This window comes from Ixodes scapularis, unplaced genomic scaffold (genome assembly GCF_016920785.2).
Source record: "Ixodes scapularis isolate PalLabHiFi unplaced genomic scaffold, ASM1692078v2 PGA_scaffold9__187_contigs__length_104089568, whole genome shotgun sequence".
NCBI classification, from domain to species: domain Eukaryota; kingdom Metazoa; phylum Arthropoda; class Arachnida; order Ixodida; family Ixodidae; genus Ixodes; species Ixodes scapularis.
This window is the reverse complement of record NW_024609884.1, coordinates 73,056,849-73,069,657: the sequence shown is the minus strand read 5'-3', so window position 1 is coordinate 73,069,657 and position 12,809 is coordinate 73,056,849. Positions and strand designations below refer to the sequence as shown.

General features: G+C 47.8%; 2 protein-coding genes across 2 annotated transcripts in view; one reads left to right on the top strand and one right to left on the bottom strand.

Annotated features, from left to right (window-relative positions):
* LOC8027518 overlaps window positions 1-12,809 on the bottom strand; it is a 57,569-nt gene that overhangs the window by 29,390 nt on the left and 15,370 nt on the right. The gene's annotated exons all lie outside the window — the stretch shown is intronic.
* Window positions 7,047-8,578, top strand: LOC8039174. Its single transcript, XM_002413188.5, has 2 exons — window positions 7,047-7,291; window positions 7,780-8,578. Exons 1-2 carry the CDS (start codon window positions 7,268-7,270, stop codon window positions 8,212-8,214), a joined length of 459 nt encoding a protein of 152 aa, XP_002413233.4. The 5' UTR covers window positions 7,047-7,267; the 3' UTR covers window positions 8,215-8,578.

The following is a 12,809-nucleotide window of genomic DNA, read 5'->3' as shown; positions in this document are numbered from 1 at the left end:
GCCGACTAAAGAAGCATTCCGTTGCGACAGTTTCCATGCAGTTCCGACGACAGCGAGGACGACGTGCTTCAGGGTGTGACTTCGGCACCCCACAAGCACGACAGCCAACCACTTGATCAAACACAAGCGGTGACCTCGTTTCAGCTTAAGTCCAGACGCAGCCAATGCTATACGAACTAACGGGACCAAACAAGCAGCGCCAAAAGCCCAATCACTGCGTCTTTTCTGTTTATGATTGGTTCAGCGATGATAGAACACCTACATAACGTGACGAACGCCGTGATGCTGTCTGATTAGTCCCATCAGCTCGTATAGCGTCGGCTGCGTCGGTCTATAGTGTTTCGTGAAGTGCGTCGGAAACACCAGCCATGAGGAGGTCGCTACAAACTAGACGACCCCCGCAGCGATTAATATATGATCGGGACTTTGTGCAAGTGCCTTGAACTGCTTCTCGTCACGCGGTAATTGTGGTAATTGTGCTTTCTCTTCTCAAGTTTGACTCAACTGTTTTTTTTATATTCGGGTATTTGTTCTCAATGTAAACGAATGGGGATATCATGTATCGTATCTGGCGCGGCATCGGTCGGGTGTCAGCGATATGTTCCGCTATGCTTCGCGTGGTAAGGAGGATCCGGACCCTTTTCCACTGGGTGCATACAAACGACGACCCAGTAGACCAAGAATAGACACGGATTGATTCTCGTTCCCCCTTCACCCGGCGCGTCATGTCTTATCGGCCTTACCGCCGCTACGTTAGTCAGCCTCGCAGTTTCAAAAAGCCAATTACGTTCCACGGATCAGTCATCGCTCGGCTGGAGTTCTCATGACTCATTGGCATTGTCGGATATTCGGGTTCAGATTTGTGACGAAAATCAGCATCAGAGCATGTGCCGATAGTGCCGATAGTGTCGACTTTGCTCTGCTATTTGGCGAAAGTGAGAAAATCCGTCCTTTACGGTTAGTTTTCTGTGCATATACATCAGCGAAATAAAGCGCCCGCGGCAGTTTCGGCGGAGGTTTTATCGTCCGCTGCCGAGCACATTTGAGCTAGTGTGCTACCGACTGGATAAGACTGGTTCCGTGCGGCAGAATCTCGGGTGCTGACCGGGTTGTTGATGCCGGAAGATATCGGTCGCCTTGGAGAATACACGTGCGCGCAGAAGAAATGTCAACGTCTCGTACGCCTGTCCCGTCTCGAGGAGTAAGATTTCTTGAGGGCTCTTTCTGTGAAACATAGGGTACATCGATGTCCCCACGTCAGGTCCCAATGGACCGCAGGCGGGTTCACTGCTTTGCGCTGCTTGCGCTGGTAAAATAAGATAACATATGAGCTGCTGAATCCACATGGAAGGAAATTTGGGCTACATTCATCCGCTACTTTTGTAAAAGGAAAGCTCCTTGCTCATTTTGGGTTTCATCGTGAGGCGTTCCACGACACAAGTGGACAATCATCCAGAGAACTCGTGGACGCGGTCGGTGTAAGCTAAGGCATTGAAATGAAACATTGCGATGGTTTAGTATATATTATTATATACGGCGTGCAAGTTCGTCTGCTCTTTGCGCACCTCGTGCGTTTGTTTACCCGCCAAGTGCGTCCACGTCATTTTGTTTCTCCCCCACATCAACCAATGACGGCCCGCGCTTCGCTGCCTCGTCATCGCGCGAGTTCGTTTTGTTGCCCTTTGCTTGGCGTGTCCTTCCTTGCGTTCTGATGCACCAAAAACGGATTTGAGAGATCGAGGATAAACTAAACGGGATCTACGTTGTATATAAAGGGCTTGGGGTTCTTGGTGTTAACCAATAAGAACCGATAAAAGTATGCCGAATTCATACACCACACTCTCAAGAAAAAAGGGTGTCAAAAGGTGTATTCTTACACCCTTTGTCCCATATAATACACCCCAAAATTTCAATTCGACGTACAGTGCCCTACAGTCGAACAATGGGCCTGAAATTTTACGAGGGGCTTGATAGCCGTGTGGTACAACATTTTAAATAGCTAAAGTACGTATCAAAGACCACATAAAGAAAACACCGAGTTTTTACAGTAGGGCCAAGAAAACCCGGATTATTTTTTTCGTGTTCAGTAAAACGTACGTTAGCTATTTTAATATGTTGTACCACACGGCTATCAAGCCCCTCGTAAAATTTCGGGCCGTCTGTTCGACTGTGGGGCGCTGTATGTCGGATTGAAATTCGGGGGTGTATTATATGGGACAAAGGGTGTAAGAATACACCTTTTGACACCCTTTTTTCTTGAGAGTGCAAAATTTGGTTTTAACCGAAAAAGGTGAGCATTTTTGGGCCGTGTGGCACAGCTGATAGACTTTTTTGATGTCATTGTGTGACCTTGTGGCGCTCTTTATTATCCAGTTCTCAGCTATCTTCGGGATTGCCCTCCCTATGCGCTGGGGGAGAGTTAAGCTGTAGACATAGTGGTAGTGCTTAGGCATACAGCTTATAGGCTTGCCCGTGTTAATTTTATTGTTTTCCTTAATGATTGCGTTTTGTGTACCAAATTCGCTCTCGTTTGAAGATGAGGTTTGGTTTGTTTTCATTGTCCAAAATTCTCCACAACTTCTCAATGTATGAGGGCATTTTCAAAGTTCCTATTGGACGACGAGACTCCAGCAAAAGTTTCGAAAGTACGTAAAGTAGTCAGAGCTTAGAAACGTGGAACCGGTTGCCTTTTGGCGCCCACATTTTATTGACTGACTAGCTTTAACTACTGGAGCACTTCAGCTCGGTAGCTTGCCGGTTTCGAGTCTAAATGCCATCGCGTACGAGAGCGGAGCATCGAGCGGCCGTGATCATCAAAGGTCCTGTCACATTGAGGAAACACGGCGACGACAGCAAAACAACATGTTCATAAACAGTTGGGTCAACTTTGTTCTCTGTCCCTTGTTACTCGACAAACCTGTCATATCGCGGGAACATCAGCACAACACAGGGACAGCAACAATGTTGCCTCGATGGGACAGCTTTCGGGAACAAAAACAGCAGCAACTTCTGTTGGACGACCGGTGTTGCCAGATCGGTGGATGGCGAATTTTGTTCTGTGAACAACGAAGATAGCTTAATTCGATAGCGGATTTTTTTTTTATCAATAACGTATTTCTCTTTTAAGAGCTTACTCATATAAAGCCTTGGAAAACGCTATTTTACAATACAAAGGCCGGCGTTCAGCTAAAATAATTTGACGAATGTTTTACAGTGCGTAAATACAGAAAGTGATTGTCGAAATGGTCAGCTGCTGTCGTGAACGTTGAGATGGCTATTGAAATTAGAACTGCCGAGAGACCACCTCACATTGCTGCTAAGTAAATAAAACGGCATGACTCACCCCTTGATAAAATTTGATAACAATAAACCACAAAAGCAAGCAATTCAAAAATCGAAGCATAAAAACGACTCACTCTGGTCATGAAACTTAAAACCAGGTCATGGAACTTAAAACCATCCGCTGCCAGACACCTGAATTGTTCCAAAAATCCCCATGGCGTTTTGGCGAATGAAGCGATCACATAGCAGGTAGTAAAGGTCAATAAACAGCGTTAAAAAACGTTTATCCCACCGATTGTTATGAAGGCCGATCGTTTCGGTGTCGCAGTTTTTAAGCACTGTCAGTTCAGCTCAACATCACGCTACAAAGGACATTTTGGAACTCAATTTTACACATGAAGTAGGAATTGCAGGGAAGAGAGAACCGGAGAGAATCACTTCATACGCAGGCATAAATCACGAGCGCTGCAGCGATCTTATCTTCCTCTGTTAGGGGCCAGGACTGCTTCGTATGCCGAATGAAGACCATTTTGTTAAAATAAAGAGTGGAAAATACTCCCCCTGTCAAGTTTCCTAATCACAGCCACTGGTTGATGATCGTGGTAATTTCCGACCCTTCGAGCGCACTAGAACTTTGTACAGTCACATTTCCAGCGCAGTCACGCCGCACGAATGAAGGTAAAGAATGAAAATAGCGGAGTATTCCCCGTGCTGGCCGTGCCATCAGCGCGGGTGGGAGAAAGTGTTCTCTGACTGTCGGACAACAAATCCGAAAATAGGGTTGCCGGGCGACAAAAACATGTTTCCCGACAGTTGCTGTTGCCCCAATGTGACAGGGCCGCCAAGAACATAGTTCTCTCGTGTTGATGGACAGAGTTGTCAAAGTATTTTTTTTTGTTTCCGAAACGACAGTCACAATCTACAGAGAGGAGTGGGCGCGCATCAACAGGCCCCTTTCGAAAGTCACGCGCCGATTATTAGAAGGTCGGTACATTGTACAATGGCGGAACAACTGACATGTGGAACGTGCAAGTCATTCCATAAGATAGCGAACGTCGGAGCGCGGCCAACGCTGGGAGCAGGCGAGTCAATCAAACAGGTTCGAAAGCACAACATCACTGCGCTCATCACTTTTTTTTTGTCGGTACGTTTTAATTTTTTAATCTAACCAAATGCATCAAGTGTGCCGGGGCGTTGCGGTTTTAGGCCGCCATTGTGCAGGGATTCCCCAGCTGCCAAGAGTGGGCACTCTTTCCGAAAAGGGTATTAGTTTTCACTTCAATCGTATTAGGTAATATCGATTTAGATGATCAATGAAATTTAAGGTTCCTTTTTTCTATTAAAGGTGCCCTAAAGTTATTTTTGAAAAAAAAATGTTTTATGGCGTTATATAGTCTAATAGGTGTTAGTGAACATTTATATCTAGTTCCAGATTAAAATTGTTCCTACTTAACTTACGGAATTAAAAATCATACAAACACTTTTCCTTTGCGTTTTTTTTTTTTTTTTTTCTGTGCCAATGGAGAGATTACGACTGCTATCATTATGCCTGGTTTTGAGCACGTTGTGCATTGTATTTTGACAAAGACGCAAAATACTAATGACGCAAAGGCGTAATACTGTAATTTTGCTTCGAAACCAGCGAACCATAGACCCTTTTTATACAAAACGCCATCATGTGGTGCCGCAGTCTTCGACATCCCAGAGAATTTCTGGTTTATAAAAATAATAAACAAAGGTAACCTTAACACCACTGCTTGAGATGTAGATGAAACGTTTAACCAGCAATTCTCCAGGTGAACGCCAAAAGAACGAACGATTACGAGATGTGTTAAAATCTTTCAAGTATTCTTGTAAACCAACACACACTCAAAAAAAAAAAAAAAATCGCGCTTTCCTTTTTCTTTTTGTTTCTTTCCATGCTTTCTTGATGTTTTTATTTCTCGTCTTCCTCTTCTTGCCCTTTCAAGGCCCGTTCACACTCTTGCGACCGAGTTAGACCGAGAGAGACCAGACTTCTTAGGACCAGCTCCGCTGCATCACATCCGGTCCTAGTTTTTTAAAAAGCCCAACGCACACGCCTTTTGTCCTGTATAGTGTCGAAAAACGCTTTCGCCAAAAAAAAAAAAAACGGTAACGATAACGCGTTCCTTTTATTTTGAGATAACGTAGGTCGGTAACGCGTTCCTTTTACTTGCAAGTAATGAATAACTTGTTTTCTTACTTTTTCTCGGTAACGCCCAAAACACTGCCTCTAAATAACGGCCGATGTTCTGCTGAGGTACTCTATAGGGACTTCTCAGGGTTTACTTGCATATCATTATGGGCGTTTTCAACCGCTCCGTGCCATTTTGTATGCAGACAGGCTGTGCTAACTTACGTTTAGTCACATTATTTTAGGCGAAACCCCCGAATCTGCAGAGGTACATCGTTGTATGTGTGCCTCTGATGATTCAGCATTAAATTAAGCTGGCAGGTAGCCGACCAGAGCCCATGTTGGAAGTTGTCGAAGGCCTGACAGTGCTCCACCCAGACGTTGGCGCACGCGGCTGCAGTAGGGTTGCTTAAGGTCCGTTCACACTCTTGCGACCGAGTAAGACCGAGAGAGACCAGACCGGTTTTTAAGCCTTTTGCGACTTCTTAGGACCTCATTCGCTGCAGCGGAGCTGGTCCTAAGAGATCGCAAAAGGCTTAAAAACCGGTCTGGTCTCTCTCGGTCTTACTCGGTCGCAAGAGTGTGAACGGCGCTCAGTTGCCAGACAGCGCTTATCTTGTCTTCACACAAGCTCGAAGCACGAGCCACCGCTGCCCGTTTCCACCTGGATGAGCATCGTACAAGCATGCGGTCGTGTATCACTACTGCGTGGTGCGCGCGTTAAAGACTCCAGGCTAGCGGTTGTATACTGCACCGGCTAAATTGCTCACCTACAGTGGGTAACAATGTCGCCATGTTCAGACAGACTAACCGGCCGCTGTATGAACAACTAAAGATAAATTCCTTGTCCTGTCTTCTTTTCCGTTGTGTTTTAGTCCCGTCATAAGGCGAATGAAATACGAATAGGCGCGTTTGATTGGGATACCTCCTTCACCGGTGTGCAAGTGCAGCCTATCTTAAAACAAATACACGAAATGCACCGCCCTACACTACAGCAACACGTCTGCACCGGCCTAAGTAACTCAAATGTAATCTCCCAATAGGCAAGCCTAGAGTAACTGTAAAGGCTCTGCTTGCGGAGCATATGCAGTTAATCTAGGCAAGCCCAACTACCGCTTCCTGCGAGCTGCCATCTCTGGGCTGCCACATTCTGAGCGCGTGCGGTCACAGCCCAGTGACGGGGCGAGTTTCGCCCGTGTAATCACCAGCGTTGAGGCTCGTGAGGAGGCGTGTACGATGCCAGATTGCCTTGAACACGGGGTTCGAGGAAAACTTGTTTCTGCTCCCTTTTATCAGATCCCAGCTATAATGACACGCCGAAAATCCCAATGTAAACTATTTCCGCCAGTTGCATTTTAAACAATGCGCGACCGTCCAGTACTGTCTGTACCGAAACGACGTTATCGAGACGTCATCTGTTTTCTCAAAATGCCGTGTGACAGTTAAAAAGATAGCGCTCGAGCCAGGCGGCTAACTTTTGACAGAAAGCGCCGACCACACCCCCGCGCGCCGGAAGCCCTACGAGGCAATCCTCGCAAACCCCCCCCCCCCCCCCCCCCCCATGCGCCCTATCGGAGACGCGCCGGCGCTACCCGCTTCGAAGCGCCCCACTGGCCAATCTTGATCGTCCTCCCTTCTTGCCATCTGGGGCTCTAGTTTGAACTGGCGTCGTATCGTCAGAGGTGTGGTTTACTGCGATGGGACTGGCCGGTCGGCCGCGCGACGCCACTAACGCGCCAGAGTCTGGCGACGCGGCCGCCCCAGCCTTCGGAGAGGTCGACTCCGCGCGGGCACTTGGTCGCTGCTGCGTTGTTCCAGGGAAACGAAGCCATGGCTAAAGGCCCCACCGTCGAGGTTAGTCCTTACTCGTCGATCTCCCGTCGCTCGCTTCGCGAGTGAGCGCCGATATTGTCGTCGTCGTGTTTGTCATCAGAAACGCAAGGTCAGAGTGGTGTCACCGCGTCTGTGCGTTTTTCATGGAGACACGTTGTGCCATGTTTCCATGAGCGAACAAGGAGTCTGTTTCCTAAATCAACAACAAGACTTGACGACAGCCGGTGACGCCAACCGTTGTAAAGATTGCTTCCTTTGTTATAGCCAGTAAACCGGACGCCTTAAAAGATAAACTCGGTCGAGTTCGCGGACGATAACTTGGGCGGGCTATTCAGTCGCGGCAAAATAGCCCTCTCAACGTTCATCGAAAGCTCTCCATGGTCTCCAAGACCTTCACGCTTTGTGTAGTTTCCAACGTTGTCGGTTCGCGTCAAATCTTGTGCTCGTTTCGCGCCAGACCAGTATTGAGTGTCGCGTCGCACGCTTATTTCCACATCTCGATCCCGCAGATGCAGCGCCCCGACGCAGCCCATTCCGGCTCCTCGTTTGGCTGGGCCAGCGTCCGCCACAACGCCTGCAGCCTGTTCGGGGCCTCCGCCTTGGTCACCGTAGCCGCGCTGGGCACATACTTGACCGTCGCCGTGCATCCGGGCTTCCTGCCCATTCTGGTCGTCCCGCTCTTAGTGCTGTGCCACGTGCTCGTCCACCCGAAGACTGCCAAGAGCTGCTACTTCGGCCCGCCGGTCATCCGCTACGCCATGCCCGAAGAATTCTCCTACAAAATCATGGTGGCCAAGCCTCAGCCCAACTACATGGCCATCCCCGTCAGGAAGGCGGCACCGCCGCCTCAGGCGCCGATCCGAGTGGCTACGAACCGCGGGGCGTACTGCGCCCCGATAGTGCCCAGTTTCCAAGCCACTCCAACAGCCATTGTTGTGATGTAAGCCGAGAGGACAGGCTGCTCTCCCCTGTCTGCGCAAACTTTTCGGATGGGTACGTTCGGCGTGAAATGGTCTCATCGGACACTGCTGACGTCTCCGGGCAGTGTCTTCTACTTTAGGCTCAAGGCTGCTTCACAGGCTTGCGACTGCTTACGACCGGAGAGGCTAAACCCCGGATTTTTAGCATGTCCGGTCGCGAGCAGTCGCAAGTGTGTTGAACCTGCCTTCACACGTCGTAATATGGCTTTCATTGTGATCCAACTTCATAATTCACTGACTTCACACTATGTAAATAGGTATTTATGGTGTACATAACAAGGAGGTATTTTTGTATTAATACATTAAATTCGTTTCTGACATACTGCAATCCCTCTGTTCTTCCACTTGCTTTCAGAAGCCGCTCCTCCCCTTTCCCTTTTTTTTTTTTTTGTAGTTCAAAAAAGGATCGTTGTGGGCCCTTCTCGTTGCTCTTGTATCGTTTCGTTTACATGCGCATATGTTAACTTTTCTACATTCTATTTATTCCAACTGATCGGGCCCACTTTTAAGTGAATATCAAAAGTCAGTTTCCCATGCTCAGACATTGTAACTTAGCACAAAAATGGCGCTGGGTGATGCTTTTTTCTTTTTTTTTTCTTTTTTTAGATGTCATGGCTTCAATCCAAAGTTGTAACTGAGGAACAAAAATTTCCTAAGGCTTAGTATGCAGTTCAGCCTTCTTAGCCTAAAAGTGAAAAGTCATTCCTGTAGACAATTGGTGCGTTTTATAAGGCGAAAGAGGAACTCGGACCGAAGTCGGGATTGTTTTTCCAGTCCACTGGTCCATCTGCAACCCCACCGTGCAGACAGCATTGCTTTTTCGACTATATAAAACTTTCAATGTATGCTACAGTCGTAAAGTTAATGTCAAATTAAATAACTTCTTTGGGACTATACTTCATTGTATCGATATTACAATTATTCTTGCTTGTTAGTTTATCCTTTTGCTTTTATTAGACCAGACTACCTAATATTGAAACAAAGTTTTCCCAAGTTATGTCCACGATGATTTACGCGACCGGTGTGTTAAATATAATGGATTAAAAAAAGTAAGCAATCAACTGTACAGATAAAGTATACCTTAAAATAAATTATAAAATTACTCTATATTTTCGCGTTATAAAAATGGAATCACGTCGATTAATAAAAATTACGAGAATATAAATTACGAAGAATCTTTCGATATTAGAGTTTCCAGAAACTGCATATCGATAGATTACACGTAAAGTTTAGTCTTCAATTTCAAAGTCTGCCCATTCAGTTACGGCAAGTTAGTTTTCAAATATTCAATACAGATGGCATGTGTTCAAATATAGCTTGATTTGCCTTTGTCGTCGTGTGCGGTTTGGAACGCAACGTGAGGCAAAAACGGCGCTAGATGTTTGGCGGTCAGATGCCTGGAGGTCCGCACTTAACGAGTCGGAGATGCTAGAAGGCTAGAACAAGAGCGAATCTGGGTGTGAACCACAGCTGCTTTTGCGCGCGTTCCACTGAGCATCGGTATGCCCAAATGCAACGAACGCCATGGAAGGGATCCGGCAGTTGAAATTCCACCAGGTTTGCCCATAGCCAGCCGGCAACAGCCAGGCGGCGCCGGCAGAGTGAGAGCCCACGGTTAAAGTCTTTCTCGTCGTAACTTGGCAAAGGGTGAACGTTAAGCCCCACATTGCGTGCCGACGGTTTCGATATGCACCACGCATACGAGCACAGCGGACACATATTGGAGCATGACGCAGCGAAAAGCCTGATGCTTCTTCGGAATAGAGGCGCGCTCCGGCGGTACGCAGTCACGTTCCCATGGGCCCGCCAGGGCTGTAGCTTCCGCTGTACTGGCACGTTACGCGATCACGGCTTCCTGGGATACCCAGTATTTCTTGCTTCAGACACTAGGCTAAGCGGCGCAACCAGAGTAAAAGCTCTCGTTTGAATAATGCAGCCGCCACTCCCAGGGACAGCGTTCTGAAAAAAAAACAAAAAAAACTCAATGGTCGAATGACTGCGAACGAGCAGATAACGTGTCTCCAGCACGCCTCGTCAACACTTCAAAAGGTCGACTTCCGGTGGATGCAAGATGGCCGTCCGGTGGTGATCACATTCGCGGAGCAAGGAAGTGCGGTCCAGCGATTGTAAAATATTAGTGGTTCACCCTTTTCCCTGACAGCCCAATCGCTCTCGGGGAGGGGACAACAGGGCATTGCAGACGACAGTTGCACTGAACACTGTACGATATGAGCTACAGTTCAGACCAGCGCTCCAACATGACTATCCGCAGGTCGATCGATTGCACCATAGTCGCTCAAGCGGTCTTCTTAAACACTTTATTGCTTCGGCGCAACCGCCCCGCTAAATTTAGCGGGAAACAGAATTGGTGTTGAGGTCACGTGACGTCAATTTTTCCCGCTGAATCTGGCGGAGGAACTGAATTTTTTCATGGGTGACGTAACACAAGGTCATGTGACGGCAATTTCTCCGCTAAATTTAGCGGGGAAATTAAGTTGGTGTTGAGGTCACGTGACGTCAATTTCCCCGCTAAATTTAGGGGGAACTCAACCCGCTAAATTTAGCGGGAAGAGGAGAGGAGAAGGACAGGAGGAGGAGGAAGGAGGAGGAAACGAGGAGGAGGAGACAAGGAGGAGGGCCATACCCTCTCCTCCTCCTCGAATAGCTGCGCTCTAGTTTAGCGTTACAGGAATTTGTAAACGTCTTTCATTTCTTTCTACAGCTATACATTTCCCGGCAGTTTGATACTTTAGACCCATGTCACGGATAAAAATGAAAGCCGTTTACAAGGTTTTACAACTCCCTTAATTAGAGCGCAGCTCTTGAGGAGGAGGGAAGGGTACTGAGGGGAGGGTATACCTCTCCTTCGTCCTCCTCCCCTAGTGATCCTGCCTGCTACTCCTCCTCCCCTCCTCCCTCGTCCTCCTCCCATCCTCCTCCTCCTCCACCCCCTCCTTCTCCTTCACCCCCTCCTCCTCCCCTCTTCCTTCACCCTCCTCCCCTCGTCTCATCCTCCCTCCTCCCCCTCCTGCCCTCCTTGGGAGGGGTCACGTGACCTCGGGGGGGGGGGGGGGGGGGTCACGTGACCTCGCGGTTACGCCGACGGCGACGCCGCTCTAGCCGGAAACGGGCCCCTAAGAGCTGCGCTCTAAAGAAACAGGGAGCGGGATGGCCAAAAAAACACGTTTTTCGTGTAAGGCTCGTCAAATCATGAGGCGCTGGAGAAATGGAACCTTCTGCTTTAAGTCCTTATTTCGAACTCCTTTTGTTCGCCTTCCGCCCATTGAAAAGCATGCGGGAAGGGACTTAGAACGCACCTGGAATCGCTGCGCCGCAGCGTTCTTCCGCAACATGAAGTTCGTCTGCTTTCATCGCTGTCACCATGGCAACGAACGCCGAATGAATGGAAGCACGCACGGTGCTTCCATTCACCGTGCGTGCTTCCATTCACGAATCAATCACGGAACGTCTTGGTCTTAAACCATATGTACAGGGTCAGGTTTTCTGTCAATGAAGCACAGGCTGAACCCCCCCCCCCCCCCCTTTCCTCTCAAAAAAGAAAAAAGTCTACACGCTAAAACAGCTCGCAAAAATCAAAAGCTTGACGGATAACGTTATAGCTGCTTTGTTGTCGTGTTCGCGCCGACACTGTCGCCTTGTGCACGTTTTATCAATGAGGAAAAAAGTGCCTTCTCCACTATTCGCAAATCCAAATTAGCCATAAAACAGAGGAATGTGGTTCGGAAGGCATTATACGTGGTGTTAACTATTTCAGCCCCATATCTTTATGGCATCAGGAACGAAGCAGCCTAGGAAGAGTGCCCTTCAAACGACAATAATAATAATTATTAAAAACTGCCGGATCTCCGCTGGAGACTCCGAGGCACGGGGGAGTAGTCGTCACAATAAAAAATCTAAAGAAACAAAAAAAATAGCCTAACGGTCGTCGGCGGCATCATGAGGCCTCGCCCAGTGTGGAGTATAACGGTCTTGGCGGTACGGTATGTATTGTGCATTCGTTATTTTCTTTTCTTTCCTACCACGTCGAATTCTGACGCCAAGGCTCTCTCCCTCCATCGTTCCAACGCGTTGTTTGTTATTAAATAAATATATCAGCTTAAAATAAGAGTCATGGCATCCTCTAGGGTGAAGAAACAAAAAAAAAGTAGAAAGAAAACAAACAAGGAACATTGCGAGCAGCCAGAGCCGCACGGCCACTCCTCCTCTCATCAAAGAAGACGCCGTCCGAAAATCCAACAGCCCCCCTTTTTTTCTTTTTTTCTTTTTTTTCATTCACTTTGTTAGTTCGTTTTGTTGTTGGATTCGACTGCTCCCTTCTCTGTGACGATGTCGTCTGTGGTCATACGTTTGGCGTTTGTTTTGTCACGCGATGGTGTGGTCCGACCGATCAACCAATGAGTTTGTTAGAATGGTGTCACGAGGTATGAAATGGCGGACCAAATAAAAATAATAAATGCAAAGAAGCGCGCAGTTCTGCTCGGCGTTTTATTCTTCCAGTGGCGAGCACCGTAGTGCCACGGCGTTTAACCTGTGCCGTC